Source organism: Amborella trichopoda, chromosome 3, assembly GCF_054954075.1.
Source record: "Amborella trichopoda isolate Santa Cruz 75 chromosome 3, AtrichopodaSantaCruz75HAP2 v2.0, whole genome shotgun sequence".
Classification (NCBI taxonomy): Eukaryota; Viridiplantae; Streptophyta; class Magnoliopsida; order Amborellales; family Amborellaceae; genus Amborella; species Amborella trichopoda.
The window spans coordinates 40,837,627-40,865,395 of NC_142338.1; the positions used below are offsets into that span (position 1 = coordinate 40,837,627).

A 27,769-nucleotide genomic window follows, 5' to 3' on the forward strand; every position below is an offset into this window, starting at 1 on the left:
CCATGTGATCCGAAGTAAATTTACCAATGGCATTAACCTTAGCCAAAGGGAATTTGTATTCCCAGTTATTAGATATCAAGAACCAATTCAATTTGCTAAGAATCAGATTTTGAACACAATTATTCATCCAAGTGAAAGACGCCCCATTCAAAGGCAATTCAATCAATTCATGAGAATTAATAAAATCCTTGAACATTCTCATATTAGAATTCAAAGAACTATTTGACGATAACTCATCCTGCCACTTAACAAAGTTAAAATCCCCACCCACATAAAAATGCAAATTAACCATGTGAATAATGTCAGAAAAATTATTGCAAACAGTCAGCGTTCAAGTTTTGAACACTTGGACCATAAACATTGATAATCAACCATCTAAATGAAGAAATGGACCTTCTAAAACAACTGCCGCCAAGTTGTTACGTAAAAAGACATCAATACAAACAAAAATTGAAGCATCTCATATCACCCATAAACCCCCCGAAGCACCAACTGCATCCACCCCTACAAAACCAGATAGCCCACGACCCCAAATTCAGCAACATGCCTAATAGACAGACTGGGGAATTTGGTCTCTTGAAACATCAAAATTTATGGTATGTGTCAATGAATCATCAAAGCTAGTTCTTGTTTACGACTCACCCCTCCTGGCCCCCTGCCATTCCAACTAAGGACTTTCATTGAAATAGAGGCTACATTGGCAATGTCCGAGCTTGAGCTATCTTCAATAGGAAGCATCTCATCTAATTCATTAAAAGAAATGCCCCTTCCATGGTTAACCATAGATCATTTAGCCACAATCTTTAAAGAGAAGCAAGTAGGTTGGTTAATTAGTTTCCTTACACCCCCCCTTGTTGTTTGGTTAATACCGTTAGGCACTTCAACATTAACTGAAAACCCCTCATCACCTAGAATCCCCTTTGCTGCTTGAAAAACTTATACAGTCACACCCTCATTAGCCATAACCTCCCCATCAACTACATTATTTGCAAGGACTGTCGCACCATCTCTTATAACCGCTACTACCTCTCCATTCGAAGCACCAAAAGTCACACCAATCACCGCTAACATCTTTAAATACTCGGCATCAATGTCCTCAATATGTTCATTAGCAATGGGATTGACAGTAGGCCTCCCAAAAAGTAACGGATGTGTGCAAAGGTTTCCTCGGGCCAGACAGAGATTGGCCCTCAAGTGCAAATGCAAAAGGGAACTTGATTGCAAGACCCACCCGTCAAGCAGGGAAGAAAGTTGGCCTTAATGATCCGACGGTGCCGAGTGGAACGGCCGTCGCTCAATGGATAAAAGTTACTCTAGGGATAATATGCTGATCTTCCCCAAGAGTTTGCATCGACAGGAACGTTTGGCACCTCGATGTCGATTCTTCAAACATAACTCATAGGTAAATTATCCTCAGGGAGTTGTTGAATCACATCCAGAGGCGGTACAAACTCAACCTCTTCTTTCGACCAGGTATTCAGATGATCCCCAAGCGACAGGGTCACAGATTCCGAGATTGCAAAGATAATATGATTATCATGACCTTCTTCAATCAGCACCACTACATAAGCATTGCTCCTCCGTAGGCACACTAAGCCTCACTTCCACCGTTCTTCGGTACACTGCTTTCTTAAAAGACTTGTAGCTTTTTGACATGCTTGCTAGAAAATCATAGAGAAAACAAAGCAGAAATCGCTTATCCACACTAAGCAACAATCGTGCCAAAAACCACACTTTAGGATGCAGCACCACCTCTCTCGAACTAGAGCCACTACAGTCAGCAAAATTAGGGATAGGCATAGGGGAAGTCTCTTCTCTCTCAACAACAATACCCTCTCTATGCCTCACCTCTTCCGAAAGTACCACCTTCCTCAACCCAAATTTATTTTTCTTCCCTCCCTCTATACAACCCCTAAACTGTCTGTGCCCAAGAGTCTCATCTCTTTTGTTTCCAATGCAATCATCAACATGAATCTCTGTAGCATGCCCTACACCTTACCAACTTCATAAATATCATAATAGTCCACATCAACTTTTTTACCTTTATCCTTAAAAGGAACTTCTAACTTACTCTCAAACCTTTCAAAAGAGATGGCTATTGATCTTGAAGAATCATGGTTTGAATTATAAATTGCTGGCTTTAAAATATTCACCTTCTTTTTAGGGACCCACACCTTCTTATTTTTAAAGATGACAAGATCAGGCCTAAAAGTTTTGACCTTCCCAAAGTCAACATGTGGCCTACTCCTTCCCAAAGTAACGGTTTTTCCAGAGGTTGCCATGGATGAGCTCGGATGTTTTAGTAAAGCCTGAAAATTCCTTTGGGAAAAAAAACGTTGTTTTTTCTCTTTTTTTAGACTTCTACCCAATCATCTGGAGCAGTATGCCCTACAGAAGAACTACAAAAGACATTCTTGTTTCCATCCACATTAGGCGTAAAAACCTTAGCACCTTCCACAACAACTTCAATAAGAAAAATCATCTTGTTGATCTCAAGACGAATTTTGTCAGGAATAGATGAAAGCCCCTATCTTCGAATATTAATCGTAACAAACCATAAATATATTTCTGTTTGAGCCTCCCAGTCTACACCCACAAAATCACCACAAAGATTACCCAAGCCTTGAAAAATTTTAATATTCCAAACATGAAAAGGAATCCCCAACAATCTAATCCAAACCAAGCTCTTAGGATCAAAAGATTTATGGGAAGAGTTCTTCCAAAAATCGAAAGATAACAACTTACCCCTTACCCTCCATAGTTTAATACGCAGAGCATACTTCACATCAACTTCAAATCTAAGAATGAAAATTAATCTTCCATCCCCAAATCTTTTGATAACTGGTTCATACAATAAATTCCAAGTGTGTTTCGCCCAGTCCCCCAACCTAAACAAATCATTCGATGGGGTGGACAATGAACCAACAATCACATTTCGGTACAAAAAAAAGACTCACCATTGTGAAAGGCATCTGAGGGAATGCCAACACTATCTCCCTGCATATCCTCAACGCAAATCTGGAGCCTTTAAAGAAAAAAAGGATAGTCCAATGAACAAAATTTACTTGGTAAACAAACCATGTATAATTTGAGCTTTAAGGCCATGTCTCTTTCTACACATTCCTGGTTCTTATTTGTGATTCTAGGTTAAATAGAAATATATATGAAAACATGAAATTCTAGTCACAAAAGCATAGAATATCAAAAATTCCAATCACCAAAACCCTAGAATAACATAGTACCTTACGTGTTTGAGCACAAAGAACCGCAAAAGAGGCTTAAGGGGTTGCAGGTTGCAAAGCCAAAGAGGAGTTTGAGGAGTTTTGTTCTCAGCCTTTTTTCTCTCTCTAAAGTCTTTTTCTCTGGTCTAACTGACAGACTGCGGTGGTCATTTCTCTGTTGCAACCCTTAAAACCTCAAGGATATATAAAATTCACAGCTTTCTCTCTGCACCTCTCTCCTTGAGGTTGTTAATGGCCCTAAGTTCTAAGAAATATGTTTGCTTATTTTCTCTATACTATTTCTCCATCGTTCAAATATGTCCATAGTTCAGAGGAAGCCACTACGCAACACCTATGAGTGAAAATGAACAGTGTTTTTACCCATACGCCTGCCGCTATCCTATTTTTTAGGACGGCGTGGATTAAAATACCGCAACAAACCTACTATGTTCTTACCGCAATGGACAAAGTAGGTCCATTGCGGTATTTTTTCACACAAAAAATATCTGAAACCAACGATCTCGGTAGATCCATAGTGGTTTTTAAAGCAAAATCGCCACGGACATAGCATGTCCGTGGGGTGAAACACTATTCAATTTCACCTTGAGGCATTTTTAAGAGTTTTCCTAGTTCAAATATGTATTGGGTATTCATTCTTCTTGTAAGTAAAGTCTTACTTTTGCAGCAAAAGATTTAGTCTTGATGCAAGTCTTTCATTCCAAAACTCTTGACCTATAATCTTGTAATTATAGGAACTCTAATGATATAAACATCCTTATACCATTTATATTTTAATAAATACTTACAATAGAGAGAACACAAGTACGGTTCTAAATTTATTATCGACGTCTTCTGTTTTACCCACAAAGTTATGTGTTATAACAATAAGTAAAGTTTTTACTCCATATTGAGTAGTTTGATTTTGTTCATTTTTATAGGTTGTCCTTTCACATCTAATTATGCATAAGTCAAGATAAAAGGTCTATGAGCTTCTATTAAATAACTATACCACCAACCTTTAAGTTGGCCTATGAATCTAGCTATTATAGTTTTTAATATAGCAAGATCACTATTCTCTTTTATTAAACAAGCATTTGAGGACATAGACATGTTGCAAAAAGCATCTACTATTTGATATTTAGATAGCCTATCTATATTCCATTATGATATAGCATCTCCTAAAAATAACATAAAAGTGCTATCACCTTTTTCTTTAAATGGTATATTTGAAGGAGTAAGTCTCTTATAATACTTCTTTGGCTAGAGGTTTGATTAACTAAAATTCAGTTTAGAAAAAACATTAATAGAACTTCATTCATTCTGCGAACTGTCATCAAATTATTCTTCTCTTATAGACATGTCAAATTCATCATCTAAATATGATTCTACTTCATTTTCTGCTTCATCTTCCAATAAGACATTAATCTGGCTTTTGCTTTTAAAGATAATTTTGATAATTTGTTTATTAATAGTTCTACTTCTTATGTGAATTTAATCTGGAACGTTGGACTCATATGTTCATATGAGCTAGTGGGCTAATCCCATCTTTGCCTTTTTTTTAATACTATCAACATTTAGATATAAATCTTCTAAATGCCCATTTTCAAATTAATCAAATAAGTATACATGATTTCTAATTCTCCTTAAGAATGAATAATATTTTCTTGGAGATTATCGGTTTTTTCTATAGAGAAAGCTGAGAAAAATATTTCTCTTCTCTTTATTAGGTTTTGAATAGAACCGTTTTCCAAAATGTAGTTTTTGTATTTCAAATTTTTGTATTTGAAATTCTTTTGTTAACATATTAACAAAAAATGATTTAGTATCTCCTTAATTACTATATACATGGTAACTGACACGTATATGGCTTCTAGTTCTACTATTACTTGAGGATTATTTTGATACATATTTCCTTGATTATTTAATCTTCTACAGATTTTTTTTGTGAGAGATTTCAACATTACCTCCCTGTAATTTTTTGAAGACTCTATTCAAATTTTTGTAACTGTTTTTCTTTCGGAAGATTGTTTCATGTGGGCTAGACCGCCTTTCTACATATGCGTCCAGAAAGTGTAAAACATCTCTTAAGGATGGATGCAAGTAGGTGTTCCATCTCCAAAACAACGGAAGCTAATGATCCAAATGTTTTTTTACTATAATTATTATTTTTAGTTTTCAAATTTTATTTATTTTTTCATATTCATGATTTCCATGCTAAAGATTACATATCTTTAAAAATTAAGTCTTAAAATCTATATAAAAAATAAATTTATTAAGAGGCATGTATTTCTATGCATGCAGGCTTGGTCGCATAGAAACCGGGTCCTTTTCTTTAGTATGGACGGCAGCCGGTATTATTTTCCAATTATCCAGAAGTCCCACTTCATTCCATTTTATTTACTTAGGTACTATTGGTTTGTTATGATTATATGATTCAAATATAGTAGTATAGTATCCATTCAAATATAGGCAAGCTTTCTATGCTTCCCCTACAACATAAAACTTCTATACCCCATATCCAACCGTCCATTCTAAATGAACGGCTTAGATGGCCCCAATCACAATTTCACCCTCTATACTATTTTACTTTTAATGTTTTTTTATACAAAACATTTTGACACCAAAATTCGAGCATCCAATTCTCTCTTGAACTCGCACCTACAAAAAATATAAAAAAAATATTCCCAATAAAATAAAATAACTAAAATGCCCCTAAAAATTTCAGGGGTATTTTTATCATTTTATTTTATAAAAAATATGTTTGTAATATTTTCTTTAGGTGCACCCCATTGAGATGATGACACGTACCAAATTTCATATTCATATAGTTAGTATAATTTTTTTTTAAAATAACAATACTATGAAGCGTCGAATCTAGCTTAAATGGTTAGTGGCTCACTTGATTTAAATTAGACGGCTGGATGAAGGGGGAAGTATATATCTTTTATGTTATAGGAGAAGCATAGAAACCTTTTCCTTCAAATATTATAGCTCTCTTTCTCCCCACACACACGAGTTTTTTGCATTTTATTTATTTCTCACAAAAAAAAATGAACGAAGGGCTAAATTTGATTTATTCACAACTCCCGAAAAGCCAAATGTTCTAAGGTCAATCAAACACAAGTACCTAGGCTTCTTTAGTATTCCAAACAAGTTATCAAACATTAAACCTAACAATTCCAGAAAGATGATATTCTCATTTTTTTTCTCAATTAAACAATGAACGAAGGGCTAAAACTGGTTTATTCACAACTCCCCAAAAGCCAAATGTTTTAGGGTCAATCAAACATAAGTACATAGGCTTCTTTAGTATTCCAAACAAGTTATCAAACATTGTACCTAACAATTCTAGAAAGATAATGTTCTAGTTCCCAGAAAAGAAGAACTCTAATTTTCTAGGGAATGTTACCTTCCAACAATCAAACAAGCCTAAAGTTTTTGTTTTGGAAATAACCCTCACTAATTCTGAAGTGGCTCCCTCTATTTTAGATGGAGGAAATTATCAGGAGTGGGCTTTTTAACTCATGGGATAATTATATAAATAATTCATATATGTACGCTATTCTTCTATTACTTTTTAGGTCCCCCAAACTTTGAAGGAAACTTATGGAATCATCAAGTTTGTTTATTAGATTATGGTTTTGCTAAAAGACTTAATGCTCTTTGGAGTATACCGCCTATTTACTCCCTGAAATAAAAACCAACTTAAGATTATTTTTATGACCCCAAATTTTAGGAGGTAACTATCTTCAGCCCCTAGCCTAATCTCAATTAAAAAAAATCCAAATGGCACTCTCTATATGTTTGAATAAAATAATGCCTCAAGATAGAATGGAGACCGTCCATTTTTTATAGATTGAGATTTAAAATTCAAAATTAAATTTATTTTTTTTAAATAATCAACCAGTGATTTTTAGGTGGTTTCCAAATTGAAAAATATTCTCCCAAGTAGGTCTTTTAACCGAAGGAGTGGCCATAAAATATATGCTCCCACAGGTGTATAGTACGCGTCCTCGTGAGTTTCATCTTATCTATTTATATTTTGTTTGTATATAAACAATTGGGTGTGGTTTCTATGTGCTTGCAACCTTAAACAATCCAATTAAGACGTACTTCCAAATTTGATCATAACATGTAATTTTAGTATAAAAAATTATTAGGATTATCTAAATATCTATTGCACATCTAAGGCTCCGTTTGATGACACCCTAATATTCTAATATTTTAAAATAATATAGAATCTTATGTAATTCTAATCCGATAAGTTTATATGCCTTGTTTGATAGGGTCAAATCATAACTTCTAATATTCAGATAACTCTCAAATATTTGAATATCAAAATATTCAACTTGTAGCTAATTTTTATGGGATTTGATTTCTACTCCGAAAATTATTCCGTTTCTCTCCCTCTTCCATCAGCTCATCTCCCTCTTTTGTCCCCTCCCCCACCACCTTTTCTCTCCTCTAACAAAGACACTTACCACCCCTCCCTTTCTCTCTCTCTCAATCTCAATCTTTCTCTCTTGGTGGATCACCGTCTCAATCTGAGTCTCTCTCTCTCTTATTCATGTTGAATCGCCAAAAAAAAAAGCATGGTGGGTAGCAAGAGAAAAGCAACCCAACTGCTCTTTCTCTATAAACATTAGGTTTCATTTTTATGTTCATTTGCTCTTCTTCTATCTATGTTGAAGCTTGAGCTCTGAGCTTTAATGGCGGATGGAAAATAAAGTGACCAAAATGCCAAGGTTTTTCAAGGCCGACATTATAGTGTCTTTGATGATTTTAAACTTTAGCACGACCCATTTTAAAATAAAGGTTGATGTAAAAAACTCAATCGGGTATTAGTTAAAGACTAATATCAGATAGCCTAGAGACGAAATACCATCCTTTCTCTTTCAAATATATAAGAGCAATCAAACATGCACCCAAAAATAGAAATCGGATAATCTATAATCTTAATATACTAAAAACCTAGTAATACCTTTATTCAAATTTTAGAAAATCTCAATTTTAACATTTAATTTTGTCAAACATACCCTAATTATAAAATTTTAAACTGCAAAAATAGTTAAAATCATGTAGATCTATAAACATATGAAAATCTTGAAAATGGACGGTCTAGATAATGTGCTGCAAGATACACTATTTCGAGGACTCAAAATCTTTTTTTTTTTATATTCATACAATTTTTTTTTTATATTCATACATCTCGATATCAAGATGATCAATTAGAGAGTTTTTCAATATTAAAACAACATTTTCCGATGGATTTTTAGATGCATCTTTATTTCTACATTTTAAAGTTGCAACTTTAAATAACCTTTTTCCTAAACAATTTGTTTGGATATAGACATGGCCTTGGTACATTCTTCTCAAAATCAAACGGCTTATAGAACTGATTATATACAACGTATTAAGGATTGTATATTGAGAGGTTATTTATTTTTTGTATAAAGAAGTCAATATCACTTTTAGTTATTAGATGTGAAATCAATTCAATAGATGAAAGTGTATCACAATATTCAATAAATTTTATTTTAGATTTTTTGCTAAAACAATGATGTATCATCAACTAATATATTTCAAATCTGTTTTGTTCAAATAATTCATTACAGGAAAGGTTTCTATGCTTCCCCTACAGCATACAAGTTATATCTTCTCCTTATCATCCAGCAGTCCAATTTTGATCAAGAGAGACACTCACCGTTTGATCTTAGATCCGATGTCTTAAAGTATTTTATTTTTAGTTTTTTTTTATACAAATTATATGAATATGAAATTTGGTACGTGCCCTCTTCTCATTGGGGTGCATCTATAAAAATATTAATTTTTTTTTATAAAATATAATGATCAAAATACATTTTGAAACTTTTAAAGATATTTTGATTATTTTATTTTATTGAAAATATTTTTTTTATATTTTTCGCTAGTGTGAGTTTAACGGAGGAATGGATGTCTAAAATTTGGTGTCAAAATAGTTTATGAAAAAATATTAAAAATAAAATAGGGTAGAGACGTGATATTGTAACCGGAACAATCTTAACCCTCCTTTAGAATGGAGGGTTGGATAGAAGTTTTGTACTGAAGGGGAGCTTTCCCATTTCTCACATATTCGAAATAAACATTATACTCTACTTATGCGTTGTGACCAGTGTTTTAAAAATCGACGAGTCGAACCGGACGGGAACCAGCACAGTCCGTGCCGGTTCCAATACAAAACCGAGAACCGCTCGGTTCTAGAGAAGAATAGCCGGTTCCAATCCGGTTCTGCCCGGTTCTACTGGTTCAGCCCGGTTCCCTCCTTGCTCACGTGCACACGTGCGACACGCACATGCACGTGTGCGCACATGCACGTGTGCGACACTTGTAAGGTTACCCCAATATTTCTACACAAACATTTTAATTTATATTATATAGGTATTTATATACCAAAGTGGAATACCCATCTTTCGATGTGGGATAATTCCCAAACATCATTAAATGAAAAGAGAATTTAAATATATTCTATTAATCATCAAGTTATAGCCACATATGGTGAGGTGGCGTGGTGGTTAAGACCTTTGCTTCTTCATGTGACCTCTCAAGGTCGAGTACCCCCGTGGGCATTATTTTTTGTGTTGTATAGTTTTTGTTATATATATTGTATAAATATTTTTTTAAATAATATAAAAAGCATAAAAAAATAAAAAATAAAAAAGTTAATTTTTTGTATAGCAGTTAATTTTTGTTGTATGTAGTGGTATAATTATTTTTTAAAATAATATGAAAGGTATAAAAAAATAAAACATAAAAATTTTATTCTATTTGAAATCTCCATCTTTCTATTAACAATCTCTTTCACTAAATTTATTATAGAAACCTAAAAAAATAAATTTTTGAAAAATTTAAGTGTTATTTTCAAAATTTGTACGTATTTTATTAGTTTTTATATTGATAACCAAATCTTTTATTTTATTTATTAATTTTTACATTATAAATCATGTAATATACTATTTTTCTCACAGTTGTCAATAATACATTTTAAATTAGATAATATTATAAAATATTTTTAATTTGTTATTATTTGTTTAATAAAATAATTATAAAATATAAACTAATTATTATAATTTCAGTATATAATATTATAATTCGTTAGGTTTTAATAATTTTGGATTATAGTTAATTAGGCTGTCATAATTTGGATTTTTTTAGCGGATTAGGGTTTTTCGCCAAAACAAGATTTTAATGGCCATTCTTTCATTGATTACCAAAACAAGATTTTAATGGCCATTCTTTCATTGATTAGTCTACTCTTTATAATAGTCCATGTATAATTATATATTTTATCTATGATAATTCTATAATTTTTCTTTTATATGATGCAAATTTAATGGTTAACAGAAGTTTATACAGGGAAAGAGTATCTCAATATTCACAAATTGATAAAAAAAAGGAAGTTAATAATGTAGTACTTTCATTTCTTATTGGATTCCTAAAAAACAATATTTATAATGAATTTTAATAATTTTTTCGGATTTTTTTGAAGCTTTAATCCAATCGATTCAGCCTATTCCTGATTCGAATCGCCGATTCGCTGAACCGGATCGGTTTTTGAGATGCTCGATCCGAGTCACCGATCTGCTTTTTAAACTATTGGTTGTGACACACGGAAAAGGCCATTCCCGCGCTTCATCTCCATTACATTCTCATTTTCTCTCTCAATTCATAATTTCAATTTTCATAATCTTGAAGGTATAGCAATGGAAATATTGGGAAAAAAGTTGATTTTCTTCGTCAAATATGCCTTTTTTCATGAGTGATGTACGTTGAAGAACTCTTATCATTATGTTTTATGACATTTTAATTTGATTTACAGATACGCTTTTGCAAGTTCTGATGTGGAGAAGCAAATAGCTCGAGAAATTTGTAATTTCTTTAATCTCTCTTTCTCAACTTATTTCTATAATTTTATTTTATTGTGGTTCTTTCTGTTTTATTTCTCGCTCCTAACTTATTGTACGTTTTCTACCTCTTTGTTCCTCTCTCTCTCCATCTGTTTCTCTCTTTCAAAGCTGCCTCTGTAGGATAAGAACAGCAGGCAATCGTTTCAAAGCTTTCTCTGCCCTGTTTCGCCCCGAAAGAAACAGAAAAAGAAAACCTGATTTTGCTTGAAATGGAACAAGAAACCAAACCCTAAAATTTTTGAATTCATTATTAGTAGCAAGCGGTTTTCGCAAAAACAAATTGGAATTTCATCCGTTTGGAAGCAGTTTAAGCGGCCTAACCGGTAAACCGATCAATCCAACCGTTGCAAGTCCTGGGCAGTTAAAAAGAAAAAAATTTTAAAATTTTTTTTATTAAAATATGAAAAATATATAAATAATGATTAAAACAAAACACATTTAAATGAAATTAAAAATTAATAAAAAAATAGATTTTGATCCATTTTATATTTTCTAATAGCTATTTTTAAATTTTTTTAAAATAGATGGAAAAATATAAAAGTGAATATTAATGATCCAAACGATTTTTAATCTTTGTCATAATGTAAAGAATATTTAAAAATACGTATAAATCAAATTCGTTATTTTTAAAAATTTATATATATCTTTTTGATTTTCTTTTTAAAATACTAGTTGATCACCCAAACGGCCCAATCCGGAACTAATCGGTTCAGATCTAACCAGGTGGTTAGTGGTTAGATCGGGGGATTTGTGAACAATGGTAGAAAGGTCACAAATCTTAGATTTGTGGTGCCTGCACGAGGTGGTGCAATCCTGATCTGTGATCTGCTGTTACTCCTCTGATTATGGTTAAATGCAATATCCTGCAAAATGCAAGAGCATAACTTCTGGTTTTGGGGATTACTGAAATAACAAAGAGTTAGATGCTTGAGTGCCAACTCTGCCTGTTTACACTGTCTGTGAGTTTGGGTTCAGATGATTTTTAGCAGTTGTTCAAGAAATACTAGTCTAACATTGCTGGCCCCAATTAGAAGATTGTGTTGTTTTTGCTTTTACTGATGCCAGGGTTCGCGTTCAAACGCAACTCATGTCTGCCAGAGGGGTGATTGTTGAGTCTGATGGGTTCCATAAGTTAGGGTTGTGAGCGAGGGGATTGTCAAGCCTGGTGAGTCTTCCACTATAAAATACCATAATATACGATGATGAATGAAGTTCGCATCGTTTGAGAACATTGTGGAAATGATGTACCACAATTCTGAAAATGCTGTGTGGCTATACCTGAGGACCAGTGCAGTAAGTAACTACAGCTTTGCTGCATGGTGGATATACTGCTGGTTGATGTTTTCTCTGCTATCATCACAAATCTCGTTGATAATCTTCTGCTGGTTGATATTTTCTCTGCTATCATCACTAATCTCATTGATAATCTTGTTCTTCTTTGATAATACTGAGGGAGCATTGGGATCTCTTTACCCATGGCCTTCCTCTAGGTATAGTCATGATTGGTACCCTCACTCGAGCACAATGGGATATCAATAATGCCTTCAAGGTGCTTGTTGGCCTTCCATCCAACCTCCGGTGGAGTTCCTCCAGCTCCTGCTGAGCTTATAACTACACCACCTTCGAAGAGTGAATGTTTTCTAGAGAAAAATTAGCTCTACGGGGTTTGTTAAGAAAATATTAATTTTTTTTTAGAGCATGGGATTTGGGCGGAGGAGGTTAGGGTGGTGCGTACCTTTAGAGTTCCATTCTCACCATGTCTAACATTCACAACAAAAAATAATAATAACCTTTTGAGAAGTCTGATGTTATCTGCTCCATTCAGTAAATACCCTTCTTTTCACCTTTTTCTTTATGTTCTGGGTTTATATCTCTCCGACGTTTAGTTGCATCCTTTTTGATGTTATGCAAGTTCCTTCTTCTTAGAATTTCTTCAGATTTCATTGTGTTCACATGTCATTTGGGCAATGAATACATCGATTCTTGAAATGATTTGGCAATTTCTTAGGTCTATAAATATGCAGGATATTTCTTTCATCCTATGTAAATTCTGTTGCTTTTCATTTGAATTATTCCAAGCACTGGATGCATTTTTTGTAAGGGAAATATCTTGGGTTTCTTAATATGTAAGACTTTACTAATCTTTGTTTTTTTTTGTAACAAATGTGAATTAAGGATGGATTCTCATATTTTGTGATTTACTCAACTGTTCTTGACGCAGCTTCAGCATTTTCAGTTGTTGTAATATACATAATACACTTCGTCATGAAGAGTGCCAACAATTAGATTAATAGTATTGCATATTGTGCCATGAAGTGGAATTGTAAATCAGCCAAGATGTGAAGAAGTTTTCGTATCTTTTTAGGACATTGGCAATCTTTTTGACATTTAAAATGGAATTATTCTCAGTTTGTTTGTTCTGCATGCATGTGCATGTTTCTTGGAGCCTCTATACTCGCAACTTGTTTTCTTGGGTATTTGGCCTATTATTATGGATGTTTCATGACAAGTTTGATTCCACTGGTATGCACAGCTATAGAAGCTCTTTGAACTGTGCAAGAAGCTCTGGGAACTTTCTAGTTTGCAGCTTGAAAGAGGTAATTTGATTTTTCAGGAAAAGGAAAGTAAATTGAATAGCTTTACTTGCCAATGTCGCACTACAACTATGACATTGATGACACTATTGTGGATGAAGAGGTAATGGGGTTTCTTACTTTTAACTACATGTTTGTTTATCTGCAGAGCTAACTTTTCATTTTTTTCTTTTACTTACCATCCAAAATATTGTTGGTGCTTTGCAGCTCGTTTCGGTTGTATTTCAAGTGACAGAAAATGGGGTTGGACTTCTAGATCCTGGATCAGGTACTAATAGTGTTAGTTTTTTTTTTTTGGTTCCTTTTTTTTCTTCTTTCTTTTATCAGAGAGTAATAACATAACTTGGTTTGATCATAAAACCATTAAAGAATTCTATTGATCAGTCTCCATAGAGTTGTCTAATGATTGAAATTGAATCACTCAGGTTGAACAAGGTGCGAAGATTCATGTGCTCTTCTGGTTTGCTCAGGAACTGTATTTGAGAGAAGTAGCCTCTATTAATTTTCCTATTCGTTTCAATCAAAAGTGAGAGCTCTCTTATCCACTTAATCAAATGATGATTCATACAAGTCACAAGACAAGATAAGAAATCACAACAATTGATTTATGTGTTTTTACAATGGAGGGTTTTTGGCATTATGGGTAGGACAAGGAAGTCAGTCCAGGCTGATCCTGCATGCATGGATCTCAGAAGTCGGTGCCCATATTTTTATGAGTTAGGATACAAGATTGCGCCCAAGTAGGTTGTTGTCTACCTGACCTCTACCTTCTAGTTTTTATCACTAATTTCGAGTTTCAACATAGTTTATTTTGTCTTGTAAGAGGTTTTAGATTAGAAAATATTTAGTTGCAGCAATTTAAATGTTCTTAGTCAAATTACTTGTTGATGGAAGATTATACTTAGGTCAGGATTGTCTTACTCTTTGTTGATGGGTAGGATTGATGATAAGGAGCTTGGGACCTTCATCTCACTAACATTTAATGGGAGGTACAAGGAAGTCTTGAGCAAATCTCATGGGGCTGCATTTGCAGCTGTTCCAAAGTTCCTGCCTCTTCTCACCAAAGAAGAAAGCAATTTGAGTGAAATTTCCATTGGTTCGTTCATACTTCCTTTGAATTTTGTGGCTTCAGTATTTGTTTTGTTAAACAATGTAATTATTGTTGTGTGTGACCAAACTGAGGAAGGACCATGTTGGTTGTTTATTTCAGTATACAAAGCAGCTCGAAATTCAATGATAGCATTCAAGGAGTGGAGATTAGGGGCATCAAGATTGGAGAGGGTGCTTGAAAGGAAGAGGAAGCCAATAATTGGTCAGATGCATGGCCCAACCCCATGAATTGTATTCTCTCTATATGCTTTCTATTCAAGCATGTGAGAATTGAGAAGTTATCCGTACTCTTGGTTGTACTGTTGATGCTTGAGGCTTGGCATGTAATCATAAACCCTAGCTCAACTGTTTAATTTTGAGATGTGATGGTATTGTACTTTTTGAAGTCTATTTAAAGCCTTATATTGCCAGGGAGGGCTACTTTATGTATTACAGAAACTTGAAGTTGCTGACAAAGTCAGAACTTTGGTTTTTGTATTCCATGATGTTTTGTATGGGGAAAATTGTTGAAATCTTTTCAAAATCTGTGACAAGTTTTTTGTAAGCTTTGATATTTACCTCCATGTTCATTGGGTCCTTCAGGTGGCCGGCAATCACCTACAAGCTCGCCAGATTTTTCTTTTCTCACATGCTTACCACAAACTTGCCACATTTTTCTTTCTTAATCAACAGACTTGTGACTTGTGAAACTTAGTACCAGTAGATCAAAGTGAAGCAAAATCAAGAGAAAGGAAAGCAAAAAAGAAGTAAAAAAAGGTGAGAATTACTATGTGGACATAGGACTGCATGTGACCATGGATGATGTGTTTGTGCAATTGGATGACCAGATATTTGCGAAGGAAAAGAGGGAGTCTGTGTCTGTACATTTAATTGATGCTGTGAATGCTGCTCTTCTACTCAAGGTGTAAACTGTGGGAATTTGCTTCGTTCTTGCTTGAAATTTATTTATTTTTTATCCTCGTTTTTATAAATATCTTTTTCTCTTATATTCTTTTAAGGGAAAATTTTGTAGAGAATTTTAATTCTCCATCTTATTTCATGGTAGATTCTCTTTCCATTTTTTTTTCAAGCGGCATAAAAAAATATCCATAAGATATCACAGTACTTTTTATTTCTTATCTCTCTTATTTATTCACTTTTGACCATAAAACTTAACCTCAACAAACTTTTTATACCATTTCAACCGTATATGAGAGAGAGATAGGGAGCCCTCAACGTGGTATTGAGGGGTTGAAAAGGTCAAAAATATAATAAAAAAATATTTTTGAAACTTTTTTGGGTGTTAAAAGATATAATGGGGTGGGTTAAAAAAGTTTTTGAAATGTTTTTGGAATGTTTTTGGGTTGAAATGGTATAAAAATGTTTGTTAAAGCTAATTTTTATGGCCAAAAGTGAATTAATAAGGGAGATAAGATATGAGGAGGTACGGTGAAATCTTTAGGGATTTTTTTATGCCGCTTGAAAGAAAAATGAAAGGAGAGCCTACCATAAAATAAGTTAGAAAATTAAAGTTCTGTACGAAATTTTCCCTTCTTTTAACTTTGCCAGTGGATTTACCGGAAGAAGTATATTAGCCACCTTGAAACACAGAAATAGAAACAAAACCTTCCTTCTTGCCCTCAATAAACCATATGCTTTTTAAACTACTATAGCAATCAGCTCAAGTGTGTATTGTTTTTTTTTCTCATTTCCCTTTATGCTTAATTTTGGTTGTTGTTGAGGTTTATCAGGCAGAGAACCACCACTATCATAGTGGAACTGCCACCAGCTCAAGGAACCGTGGTATTCTTTGATATTTGAACTAAGTCATACGGTTTCTGAGCAAACCATCCACCATATTCTCCCTTGGGAGCGCATGTTTGTTTGGCTTGTATGAAAACATAAATGTCATAATAGAAAAAAGTTGGAAAATATCATGTAAATTGAGAAAACTAAGATTATATGGCCCCCAAAAATTGACTCCACTCTTCATTCCCACATCTCAAAGTACTTTTGGGATCTCAATTTTTGGGATGTAGCCTCAATCTAAACCAACCTTAAGCGAGAAAAAGGTCACATTTTGTATGTACTAGAGAAAATAGCTTAGCGGTTTTTGGATGGTCATATTTAAGTGTTTTAAGAACTTGTATGCTCTTTTCTTTTTAATAAATACTCATCTGTCTATTCTAAAATAGATCCCCAATTTCACGTCATAAAGTATGCCTACATAGCTCTTTTGCTTGAGTAAGTGTACAATGTGGTTGTGTGGGAGCATGTTGTACACATTCAAATATTTTTAGAGGATGTTTTTAAAAACAATAAACTGTTATTTTGAGTATTTGGAAAATAGAAATGTCATTTCCATTTCTCATTTTTTTATATTCCAAAGTACTATGGTGTTTAAGCCGTTATGAAACACAATTTTTAAATAAAATCCACTTCCCATATGTCTGGTGTCTGAACCATGAGGCCAGGCCCTAAAACTTATGCTATTCACTCAAATGACAAAATAGAAGAGATTAAAAATCTTTTAACTCTTCTTTTGACATATGCACAAATGCAATAGTTCAAGATATGAATACAAAATTTCAAACAACAGTCATATAAGCAACTTGAGAATAGCAAGTTGGCGCTCACACATACAAGCGATCATATATACACAGGCGCGCATCACAAAATAATACATCAATTTTACAATGACTCGTGCCACAACAAAATGCTCACCAATACTCTCCTTTAACACAAAATGCAATCAGCCTGCACAATTTATGCACAGATTAGTAACCTCAAACACTTTTAGCATCCACTCAAAACAGGGCTAACATTCTAGGCTTGGTAAATAGATTCATTTTCCTACGGAAAATTCCCGACTTTTTCGAAGCAGGCTTCTTTTCTTCATGGCAATTTTCCTGTTTCAAAGTCACACCCCCATCAAATTGAACATGAGGGGGTGAACCCCCTGGATATATCCTCTCTCTAATATCCCTCAAATAATGTAGTAGTTTCATGGCTTTCTCTCTCCCCCTTGAGTTCCCATTAACAGAAATATTGACGAGACATGGGATAACCCCTTCTCTCATAACTGATTGGCAATGATCATAACTGTGTGTGCAGAGTGAGAGAAGAAGATCCACTGCATTCTCTTGCTCTTCAAGAGAGCAATGATCAAGAAACTCCACAACAGAGAAAATACATCCATCAGTCCCAACAAGTTCAGCTCTGCCCTCTTCTGTATTGGAGAGCTTTTGCAGGATCCTAATGCAATCTCTTGAAAGTTTGGTATTAGATAAAAGTGGGGTAAGCATGGGAATGCATCCCGATGAGATAACCAAGGAATTCATGTCTCGAAGAGATGATAAATTATGCAATATTTTGACAGCATGAACGCGATATTTCCCAACTTGGTCTTTGAGAACCTTTGCAAGAGAAGAAATGGCGCCTGAAGATAATATTTTGGGCTTACAGCAATCATGGCCAGACAAAACTTCCAAAATAGCTAAAATCTCATCAGCAATCCCAGAATCAATAGATGACACCAGAAGGTGACATCCATCTTCGAATGGACACATAGTTTGGCTTCTACACAGAAAACAAAATACCAAGTATAAAAGAAATCATCTACTCAAGCATCAAACTTACCGAGAGAAATCAGAAGTAAAATACTTCTTCAGGACAGGACACCATAGTGCAATGGACGATGTTATGTGATACTCCAAGGCTAATCCACCATCCATTCCACCGACTGATGGCTGCAGAATAACTATACCCACATGAATATCTCTGTGAGTCCCATTGTAGTTGATCTCGCAACTATCCATCAACAGGAATGGGTGGTAGATGTGGCTTTGGAGTACCACATGCCGGAGTCCATTGGAATATTGTATCCTTCCCATCTTGTTTCAGTCAGTCTTTACCTGCTGTTTCTCACAAAGGCCCAAAGTGCCACTGCTCCCGCTCTCTGTCCTTTTACATCAGATAAATCTCGAGCATCCCTGAGAAAACCCATCAAGGCTGGTACAAAACCATTAGACAACATATAATGGTGGGTTTCACCATGCTCTTTTAATAAAAGGTTAACATCTTCTGCTGCTTTGCATTGGGAGTCTAGGGGTGTTGAGGTGAGCCTAGCATGAAGCTCTACATAAATTTCAGGGCTCGGACTCCATTTCAAAGAAGAAGATTCTGTTGTTGAAAAACTACTATTCCATGAAAAATTCATACTCCCGCTGTAGCAATTCTTCAATATCTCACAGGGGAATGTATCCAAACAGGAGCTACCATCCGAAGAGCTTACCCATGTGTTGCCTATGTGACTATGGGTGGTGGATGATGATGATGATGGTATGCTATCCAATACATTGGTAGGAACACAATCCAAATAACTATTTAAAGCAGATGTGTGACTGTGAGTATTGTATGATGATAATCGGATGTTATCTGATACATAAGCATCATGAAAAGAACTGTTTAAACTGGAGATGTGACTATGGGTGGCATATAATGATGATGGTGATGGCATCCTATCTGATACATGCGTATGACCACCATTCAAAGAATGATCAGAACTAGAGGTGGAAATGGGATTTGATGTTGTGAATGTGCCTAGAGCTGATGGAACGGGTTGTGCACATGGATCCTGAATGGTGACCCCATGCTCTCTACACCACTTTGAGATCAGTTCCTCCAAGGTGGCGTTCGGGGTCATGGAAAGATGAGTTAGTGTCCTTTGTGTCTTTGGACATGTGTCATGGCCCTCATCAAACCATCTCTGTATCCATATCCTCTCATATGTTTGTCCGGAAGCAATTACCACAGGTTCATACATGAGCTGAAGAGAGATTGGGCACCTGAATTCTTCAGGAGGAATAGGTGAACCAGGTGAATCCACAGGAGTTTCTTCAAAAACCAAATTGCGATTTGGTTTCTCCAAATTCGTTTCATCAGAGATTTGACATAGGCCACTATTACAATCGGTGACACTGGTCGAAGGTGAAGCATTATGCTCATCTTTAACATTTTCTCTTTCCTCACAACTACAGAATGTTGTCGTAGGTGGACCTTTCTTGCCAACTTGAACATTTTCTCTCTCCCTGTGACCAGTGGAAATGGTCAAGGTGGAAGCATTATTGCTATCCTCAACATTTTCAATATCCTCGTAACTGAGAAGTTTCCCGTATCTCTTCAAGAGGTTTAGAAGGTAAGCTATAATGCTTTCCTTCCTCTGGTCACTGTCATGGAATTTATCGAGCAGCTTCTTCAGGGACCTCCTCTCAATCAAAACAGCCTTTGGAGATACAATATGCAACCTCAGAGCAATACTACGGAATGCCTTGAATTCTGCATTTTTGGTCCAATCACTTGCACTACTGTCACTTCGCAGCAATGCCATTACAGCCTTGCCAGCCTCCTCTTCTGATGATTCCAATCTAAACTTTGACACTCTCAGATCTTTCACAACCTCTGCAATCTGCAGAGTTAATGAGTACCACAGCCGATTAGTATGAAGATATGAAGGCAAGAGGACACAATTTCCCCCTTATCAACAATGAATATGATCTTCTACTTCAACAAAGCAAAAATGATGCTGCTTAAATTGCAGATGTTGGAGTCAACAAATTACTGAAATCATGTAGAGACAGTATAAATGATTAGATATAAACTCCACTTAAACTCTAATGTTTTTTTTTCTTTTTTGGGTAATTTTCACAAAAGTTTCCCTCTTTTTCAGTCTTATTCTTCTATCAGCAGAGAACAGAAAATGAAAAAACTCCTTAACTCTCGGAATCAGCTCATCCAAGTAAGAGCTAAGTTAGTATCACTCAAAACAAGTCCAGACTTAGGTAGAAGTCTTCGAGAATTGTGGAAGATACTTTTCCATGAATGCCTAAAAGGAAGCTCAGAAGTGGTTTAGAATCCTTATATCAATATACCCAACAAACAGCAGAGAAATCAAAGGAAATTATAAGTATCAAACTGCATCAAAGCTTTTACAACGAAGGTGCCAATACATGAACATAGATTTCAGCACAGTTCAGAGAATGTAGCACATAAAAAATTCAAGTATCCTCATAGATAAATACTGGTCTGAAATATGCAGTAATATGCCAGGTTAAAAGTTATACTATTAAGAAATGAAGGTTTTATTTTGACGAAAATCACATTCTTAGGCAATAGTGGTGATTATGTTGTTAGGAAATAGTTGATCCAGATTATCAGTTTAAAATTTAAGCATGAGAAAAAGTGGAAGAAAATAAAATTGGAAAACAGCAAACCTGTTTGGCTAGAAGTTGTGGAACCATATTCTGGATCTGGCTTAAACTTTGATCTAGTGCGTTTTGTATTCTTTCACTCCTCTTCACAATTGATTCTCCTGTCATTGCCTGACAGTAGCATGAAACAAAACAAGAGAAAATTTAATTAATAACTTACCATGTGGTTATGGTCTGCAGGTATGGAGAGCACTAACAAAGACGAGAAATGACAGCATCCATATCAAAGTATAGCACAGGTATCAAACAACACATTATCACCTTAATGCACCCAAAGATAACTAAACCCCAGTGTTTTCTAAGCTTAAGTATTCTCAGGATATTAAGTCCGTATCTTGTGAAGTCATTAACATCTCAAAAACAGTCGGAATGACTTGTTTAACAACAATGACTTGTGTGTGAAAAATGACAACTCCATGAATGATATAAAACAACCCATTATATGTGTGAGTTGAGTATTTGAATATAATTTTAAATATTTTGGCAAATAATAACTTGCTAATGGTAAAGGAAGCAAATTTTTTATATGCAATACAAGTAGAAGCAAATATCATGGAATTCTCTTAAGCAAACTCTGTTCAATCTTGTTTAAAGGGATGTGCAGAACATTTTGCAGGTAGTGAAGACAAAAAATAATATATCTTAGTCACCACACAGCGCCGCGAGGGCCTACAGGTAGCCGAGCTAGGCACACCCATGCAGTATGCGTGGTGAGCACCAGGTGTGAGCATAGGCACAACGCATCGAGGGTCCACGGGTCAGCCCGAGCAAGGCATACCCACGCAGTGGCAGCGCCTTGCACAAATCACGCAGCTCAGCCTCGTCCCACTCAGGTGCCACCCTTCCTAACTATGTGTGATTTTATCTCTACATAATTGTTCCTAGGAAAGGAAACTTACCAAGTATAGCTTGCTAGACTCAGCACAATGTTGTAGAAGTAACTTAGCCTTTTCAATTGCATTATTTAGAGAACATAGTGCTTGTATTCCAGACATGCATCTTGGTCTAGCCATTTCTATATCTGGAAATATCATTGTGATTCTGTCAACCAACATTGCAAGTTCTCTACATATTAAGCCATGAACCTGCCATTACAAAGAGTAAAAACCACATAAAGTCAGTTGAAAGAAAAAAATCCAAAGAGCACATAGCCAAACCACGTCTAATCTCCATTCAATTACAAGACAACGTACCAGTATGCTGTCATCAAATCAATTCAATTCTGATACATTATTCAGGGAAAAAAATGAATAAAAACAATTACATTCTTGCTTATTAGTAATTTCCATGAATATCCAAATCTAGCCGCTGTTTTGAGACTGTTCAATTGGGAAAACCCTGCAGGGCCAAGGCACCTTGTTATACATACAGAGCATGCACTGTATGCCTTCTCAAGGGGTTTAAGAACCTAGGTTAATTGTCTTCCCCTTCTTTAGTTTCAAGTCTCCACATTATTTCCTTACATGTTAAATAGTCTTCTTATCCTCACTCTTTCTGTATCTGCTGTCCTTATCTACTGTCACAAGCTTCTTCCTCGTACATTTCTTCTTCTTTAGACAACCATGTTATTCTTCAAACCCCTTCTCTTTAATATATTATTAACCATCATAAGCTCTAGAAGACCACAGAAGTTTGCCTATAGTTCTTCACAGTTCCTTGGATCATTAGAGTTTCTTTTATTTTCCCCTAATAGTTACATCTTTATAGTTATTGTTTCTTCTACACATGCATAGGGATTTTTCTTTATTCGATAAAGACTCTTCATAATTTCCAGTATTAATAGTTAGATTCTTCAATGATATATACCAAACTTGATTATGTTCTTGTATTTTTGTATATTAAAACCATCTTTCATTCTAGCACCTGTCGTTATCTTTTGTATAAGAGTGCCTCACATACTAAATGTTTTCACTTTTCACCAAGAGATTATCAATATTCCCAACATTTTTCATGTCCTTGTCAGTCTACCATCTCATGGTTTCTTGCGAGGCCTCTCACAAACTTAGGAGAGAGAAATTGCATAGTTGGCCAGCTTAACAAAGACCTTTGTAACATATCATAAAGAGAGAATTGGAAAGCAATGTGATGGTCACAGAATAGCTCTTACCTATCAAGATCTGAATCTATTAAAGCATCTAAATATAACAAACAAACCAATGAGAAAAACTAATATAATGTGTAGGCTTGCGGCAATTGAATTACTTGCCTTTGCACCATATGAATGGGGTAAATCTTGTTCAAGATCGACGGAAGGACTCCCCATCCAATAAGAAACCACCCCTAAGATACCAAAAATGGAAGTGACTATATCAATAACCTCATAAGAAGATGTAAGCCATGAGAGAAAAAGAAAAGATGAAGTCATGTTAGTATCCTACACAACCAGGCACCTCTAAATTACGATTTCTCCAAATGACAAAGTGATAAGTAGAGTAGCTGCAAACTGCAAAATTTCAGGGTACTGCACTAAATCCACAAAGTAACAATTTAAAGATTTCTAACTTTTCTGATACTAGTTATCCCCATCTTTGAGTTGCTCCTTGATTTGACGTTCATTCCTTCAGTGACTAAACGAAAACATTTTGGTTGTGAGATGCCTCTCTCAAGGTAATTGCATCAAACCTTAAACAAACGAGAAATTACACCAAACTCTTTAGAACGCTTCATACAAGCAACCTTCCAATTTGAACCAAGGATCACTAGGATAGTTGAATATTCTTTGCCACCTCAACTAATGAAAGACAAGAACTTCCATCAAAAACCTACTAAAGAACTTGTGTAGGTTCTTTCATCAGGAAGTTCAAGTTAAACATTGAATGATTTTTTCCATACATTTTAAGTGAAGAGAAAAATTCTCTCATTTTTTATTATTTAGCATTCTTTTGATCACATAACAAATTATTTTATTAAAATAAAAAATAAATAAGTCCCAAAAGTCAACATAAAAACAGCTCCCAAGACAATGGGGCATCAAGAAAATAAAACTTGACTAACCTATTTGATTATTTATAAGACCAATGTTAACTATCATAACCTTCACATAAAAGTCATCTCCTTAATGTAGCATTACCAGACACTTCATTAGGCTCACCATGTTGACATCTGAAGCTTCGATGTTGCACCACCTGAAGATACTTGTTGAAGAAAAACATAAAGGCTGTATTTTTATACAATTTAATTGCTTGTTATTACAAATTCATACAACTATTAACTTTATTACATGTCATAGCATTTTGTCGTGTTTGTACCTTTTACATCTGAACAAGCTTTACTTGATAAAAATGAGAAATTCATTACCTATCACAATAAACTCTCTATACATAAGAATAAATACCACAAATAGAAAATATAAAGAAATATATTATATGAATTTATAAAAGAAAAGAAAAATCATTATCATCACAATAAATGTGCATTTTTAACATATGTTCTTTGTTAATGATATGCTTGAAACCCGTGCTCGTGTCCAACTAAACTGTTTTGAAGACACTCAGGAAATGCCATGGTGTCACACTATGTTCAAAATGTCGAAGTCGAGTTGAAATCAGACACTGAATGTCTTGATCATTTTCTTTTGACCTTTCTGTGAAAATTAACTAAGGCTTGCTTAAAGGAAAAGGAAGAAAAAGTAATCAAATGATACACTAAAATATTTCATGTTTTCATCGCATTTTGCATTACTATAGCATGATTTTAATGAACAATGAATTAAACATAATGTTAGTATATTATAGGCATGCAAAATCTAACGATTGCAGGACTGAGCAGAAAATACTCTTAGCACAAATGAGCTAGACTAGTGTTTTAATATCGGACTTGGGCCTTGAACTGGGTAGAGCATGGGTCCGAGTCAGTAAGTTGGAATCAGAAAAGTCTGAGTCAGACTCGGGCCAAGTCCTACCAAAAAAAAAAAACAACCAAAAAAAAGAAAAAGAAGAAATATCCAGAACTGGTGAGAATCAACGGTTCTTGAGGTTTTCAACTCAGGCCTAGCACCCTGAGCGACTCAGCCAAATCCATGTCGAACTCGGCAAGTTTGGAAACAACACTGCCTCAAGCAAGACCTTCCATTAAAAATAGATCAATATTTCCCTAGTAGGGAAGAGATTAATTCCATCCTTTGCAATAGCCAAATCCCATAAGGGGTTATTGACTTCCTATATGATAAATAAATATAAATTGCAAGTTGTAAAACCATGGACCAAGTCCAACATCTTCCACTTTATAAAGACATTCATGTCTGGATAACATCATCCCATGATGCATCTCAGCAAGGGACACACTTAATCACAATCATTTGTATTAAATAAGAACATGGTGAGAGTAGACTCTCTAGTTTGGACAAGCAGAAAGTAAAAATCTGCAAAAACCAATAATTCAAACAAGGAAAAATACACACGCACACACACACACACACAAAAAACTGCCTGATGAAAGTTAAGGCTATCTCGCCCACTGTAAACCCCATATTCAGTAGGCTTCAAGAAATTCCTCCTCAATTATAAACTTAGAATCATATATGCCTAAGCATCATTGCAGAATTAGAAGGCATCAGCAATTCTGCTAAAATCACCACCATCCCAGCTTCCAGAATAAAATTACATGGAAAAAACTCAACAACCATATCCATGACATAAATATTAAGCTTCCCAATATCTTTCCACAAGCTTTTGGAACTCAAAAAGTTCAAGCGGAATTGCCAACGAACATTGAACTTTGAAGACACAAACCCAAGACAATCATAACTGAATAGGAATTCTCAGTTTAAAGGTCCAGAATTCCCGTAATTCTGTAAAGGAAAACAACAAACAGTTGAAGAAGGAAATTCCAATAGATTTTCCAAAGAGACCATACTTTTTTTTAATTATCTATATGCCACTTTCTACACTTTTAGGAATGAATTCTCAAGGTCTATCAGAGAAAAATCCAAATTGCAATCGGTAACCAGTACATGAACTATTCAGGAAAGAACAAATCCATTTTCGATTGAAGGAAACTGTCATGCTTAGGTAACTTATTCCAGCAAAATCCAACATACAGTCAAGAAACAGTGAATACCAGCACAAACACCCCCCCACTATGCTACCAAACGAACAATAGCTTGAAGATAACAAAATATTATTGGCTTTCTTTGAGATTTAGCTGTGCTCAGCTTGTAAAGAAAAAGAGAATAAAAAAACCATGCTAAACAGTACCCTTGCCAAGGCTTTGGTTCATCACATATTGAGGTTTAAATGACTGGACAAAAGCTAATCTCTCTCTTTTTAAATGACTGGCTAACAATATGAATAACTTACCAGGTGAATTATAGCCGCTATCCAGTCTCCTGAAACAAAAACTTCAGCACCCAATTCACTGCCAACAGTGTGGAAATGGGAGAGAGAGACTTCCAAGCTCAATGAAACATGAACTATGATAGAGAAAAGCAACAAGCATAGAAACATCTGATTCTCTCTCTATCAATTATCAGGAGGTTATTACAAAAGAAAAACACAAAACTCTCTTTCTAAACCGCGGCTTCCTTGAGACGAATGAACCCACCGAAGGGCTTCGAACCAGAAAAAAGTCTGATGTTCGTAATCCACATTGAAAAAGGACAACGAGGAAGTTCTATAATGCCTAGGCTTCATGGAAACAAAATAAAGCCTCATCAAGAATCCTCTTCCGGAAAGTATTTTTGACATAAATTTTCATGGTTTTAAAATCAATTTTCAAGATCAAAAAAGGAAAAAAAAAAAAAAAAAAAAAAAAAATTAAAGATTACAAAGATCTTTGAACACTTATTTTTAAGGCAAGATGGACCGTCAAGATAACCGGCACTATTTTTTTTAGCTTGAAATTTTTTTTAACAATATAATATTCAAGTAAAGTTTTTTCAATACTTGAATTGCAATATTTGAAACCATTTTCCAAATAAAAACCCCATATATCCAAAATCAAAATTAAACAAAGCCCATCTTGATGGGCTGCTTCTTTTCCTTTTCTTAATAACCCGAACGGCTCATTATTTATATTTTATAAAGCAGGACATGCAAATTAATCAGCAAATACTGTTGTTGCAACAGCCCCAATAGAAAACGCGTGTACAAATGTTATTTATTTATTTATTATGAAGTGATTAGAGAGAAAAAGGGCATACGTCATGGAGTGAAGGAGAGAGAAAGGGTATGCAATATATGCCTGCAAGAAGATATTCTTTTTGGTAAGTAATTAAAGAACAACAAAATAGACCGTATCAATCAAATGACCAAAAAAACCCTAAGAATATCCGGTTTTTGTAAGGGTAAGACTGGAATCTTAGTCTCCGAGCCACAAAAGCCAGGACTGGATCCCATGGACTTCCAAATGGAGGAGAACAGGCCTTTTCCTGTCACAATAAACCCTCCAATTTTTAGATAATATTTATTGCATAACCATCCAAGGCCTTGGGTCAAAGTCTAAAAGTTGGTTCCTAATTTTTCTTTTGGAGTAGTTTTCTTTGTTTTCTCGGAATAGTTTGAATGAATTCAAATTCTACAGTTTGGGCGTGGCCATTTCACCTGAAATTTGAAGAAATGAATCATACAGTACACTAATTTGAGATAAAAGAAAAACACTACAACATTTGTGTACATTATATGGTATGGGATATCATGTGCTTGCATCACATTTAT

At 34.8% G+C, this 27,769-nt stretch overlaps 1 protein-coding gene and 1 non-coding gene across 11 annotated transcripts; one reads left to right on the forward strand and one right to left on the reverse strand.

Moving 5' to 3' along the window:
• Window positions 1-11,973: 11,973 nt before the first annotated feature.
• LOC18422643 (uncharacterized) lies at window positions 11,974-15,391 on the forward strand. Of its 8 annotated transcripts, none has more exons than XR_016052541.1 (7): window positions 11,974-12,457; window positions 13,698-13,861; window positions 13,966-14,026; window positions 14,184-14,284; window positions 14,385-14,498; window positions 14,697-14,854; window positions 14,969-15,391. It is a non-coding gene; the product is annotated as an uncharacterized LOC18422643 (transcript). The 8 variants fall into 8 exon arrangements; XR_016052539.1 differs by having other exon boundaries at window positions 14,385-14,502; window positions 14,969-15,256; XR_016052538.1 differs by having other exon boundaries at window positions 14,406-14,502; window positions 14,969-15,256.
• Window positions 15,392-17,422: 2,031 nt separating this feature from the next.
• On the reverse strand, window positions 17,423-27,300 carry LOC18422644 (U-box domain-containing protein 6). Of its 3 annotated transcripts, none has more exons than XM_006878510.4 (6): window positions 26,414-27,300; window positions 23,323-23,396; window positions 22,016-22,201; window positions 21,120-21,227; window positions 18,762-20,314; window positions 17,423-18,426 (listed from the first exon to the last, which is right to left on the reverse strand). In XM_006878510.4, exons 2-6 carry the CDS (start codon window positions 23,377-23,379, stop codon window positions 17,655-17,657), a joined length of 2,676 nt encoding a protein of 891 aa, XP_006878572.4. In that variant the 5' UTR covers window positions 23,380-23,396; window positions 26,414-27,300; the 3' UTR covers window positions 17,423-17,654. The 3 variants fall into 3 exon arrangements, with proteins under 3 accessions (XP_006878572.4, XP_088718680.1, XP_088718681.1); XM_088862554.1 differs by having other exon boundaries at window positions 23,323-24,413; window positions 26,414-26,647; XM_088862555.1 differs by lacking the exon at window positions 23,323-23,396 and having other exon boundaries at window positions 26,414-27,070.
• Between the last annotated feature and the right edge of the window lie 469 nt (window positions 27,301-27,769).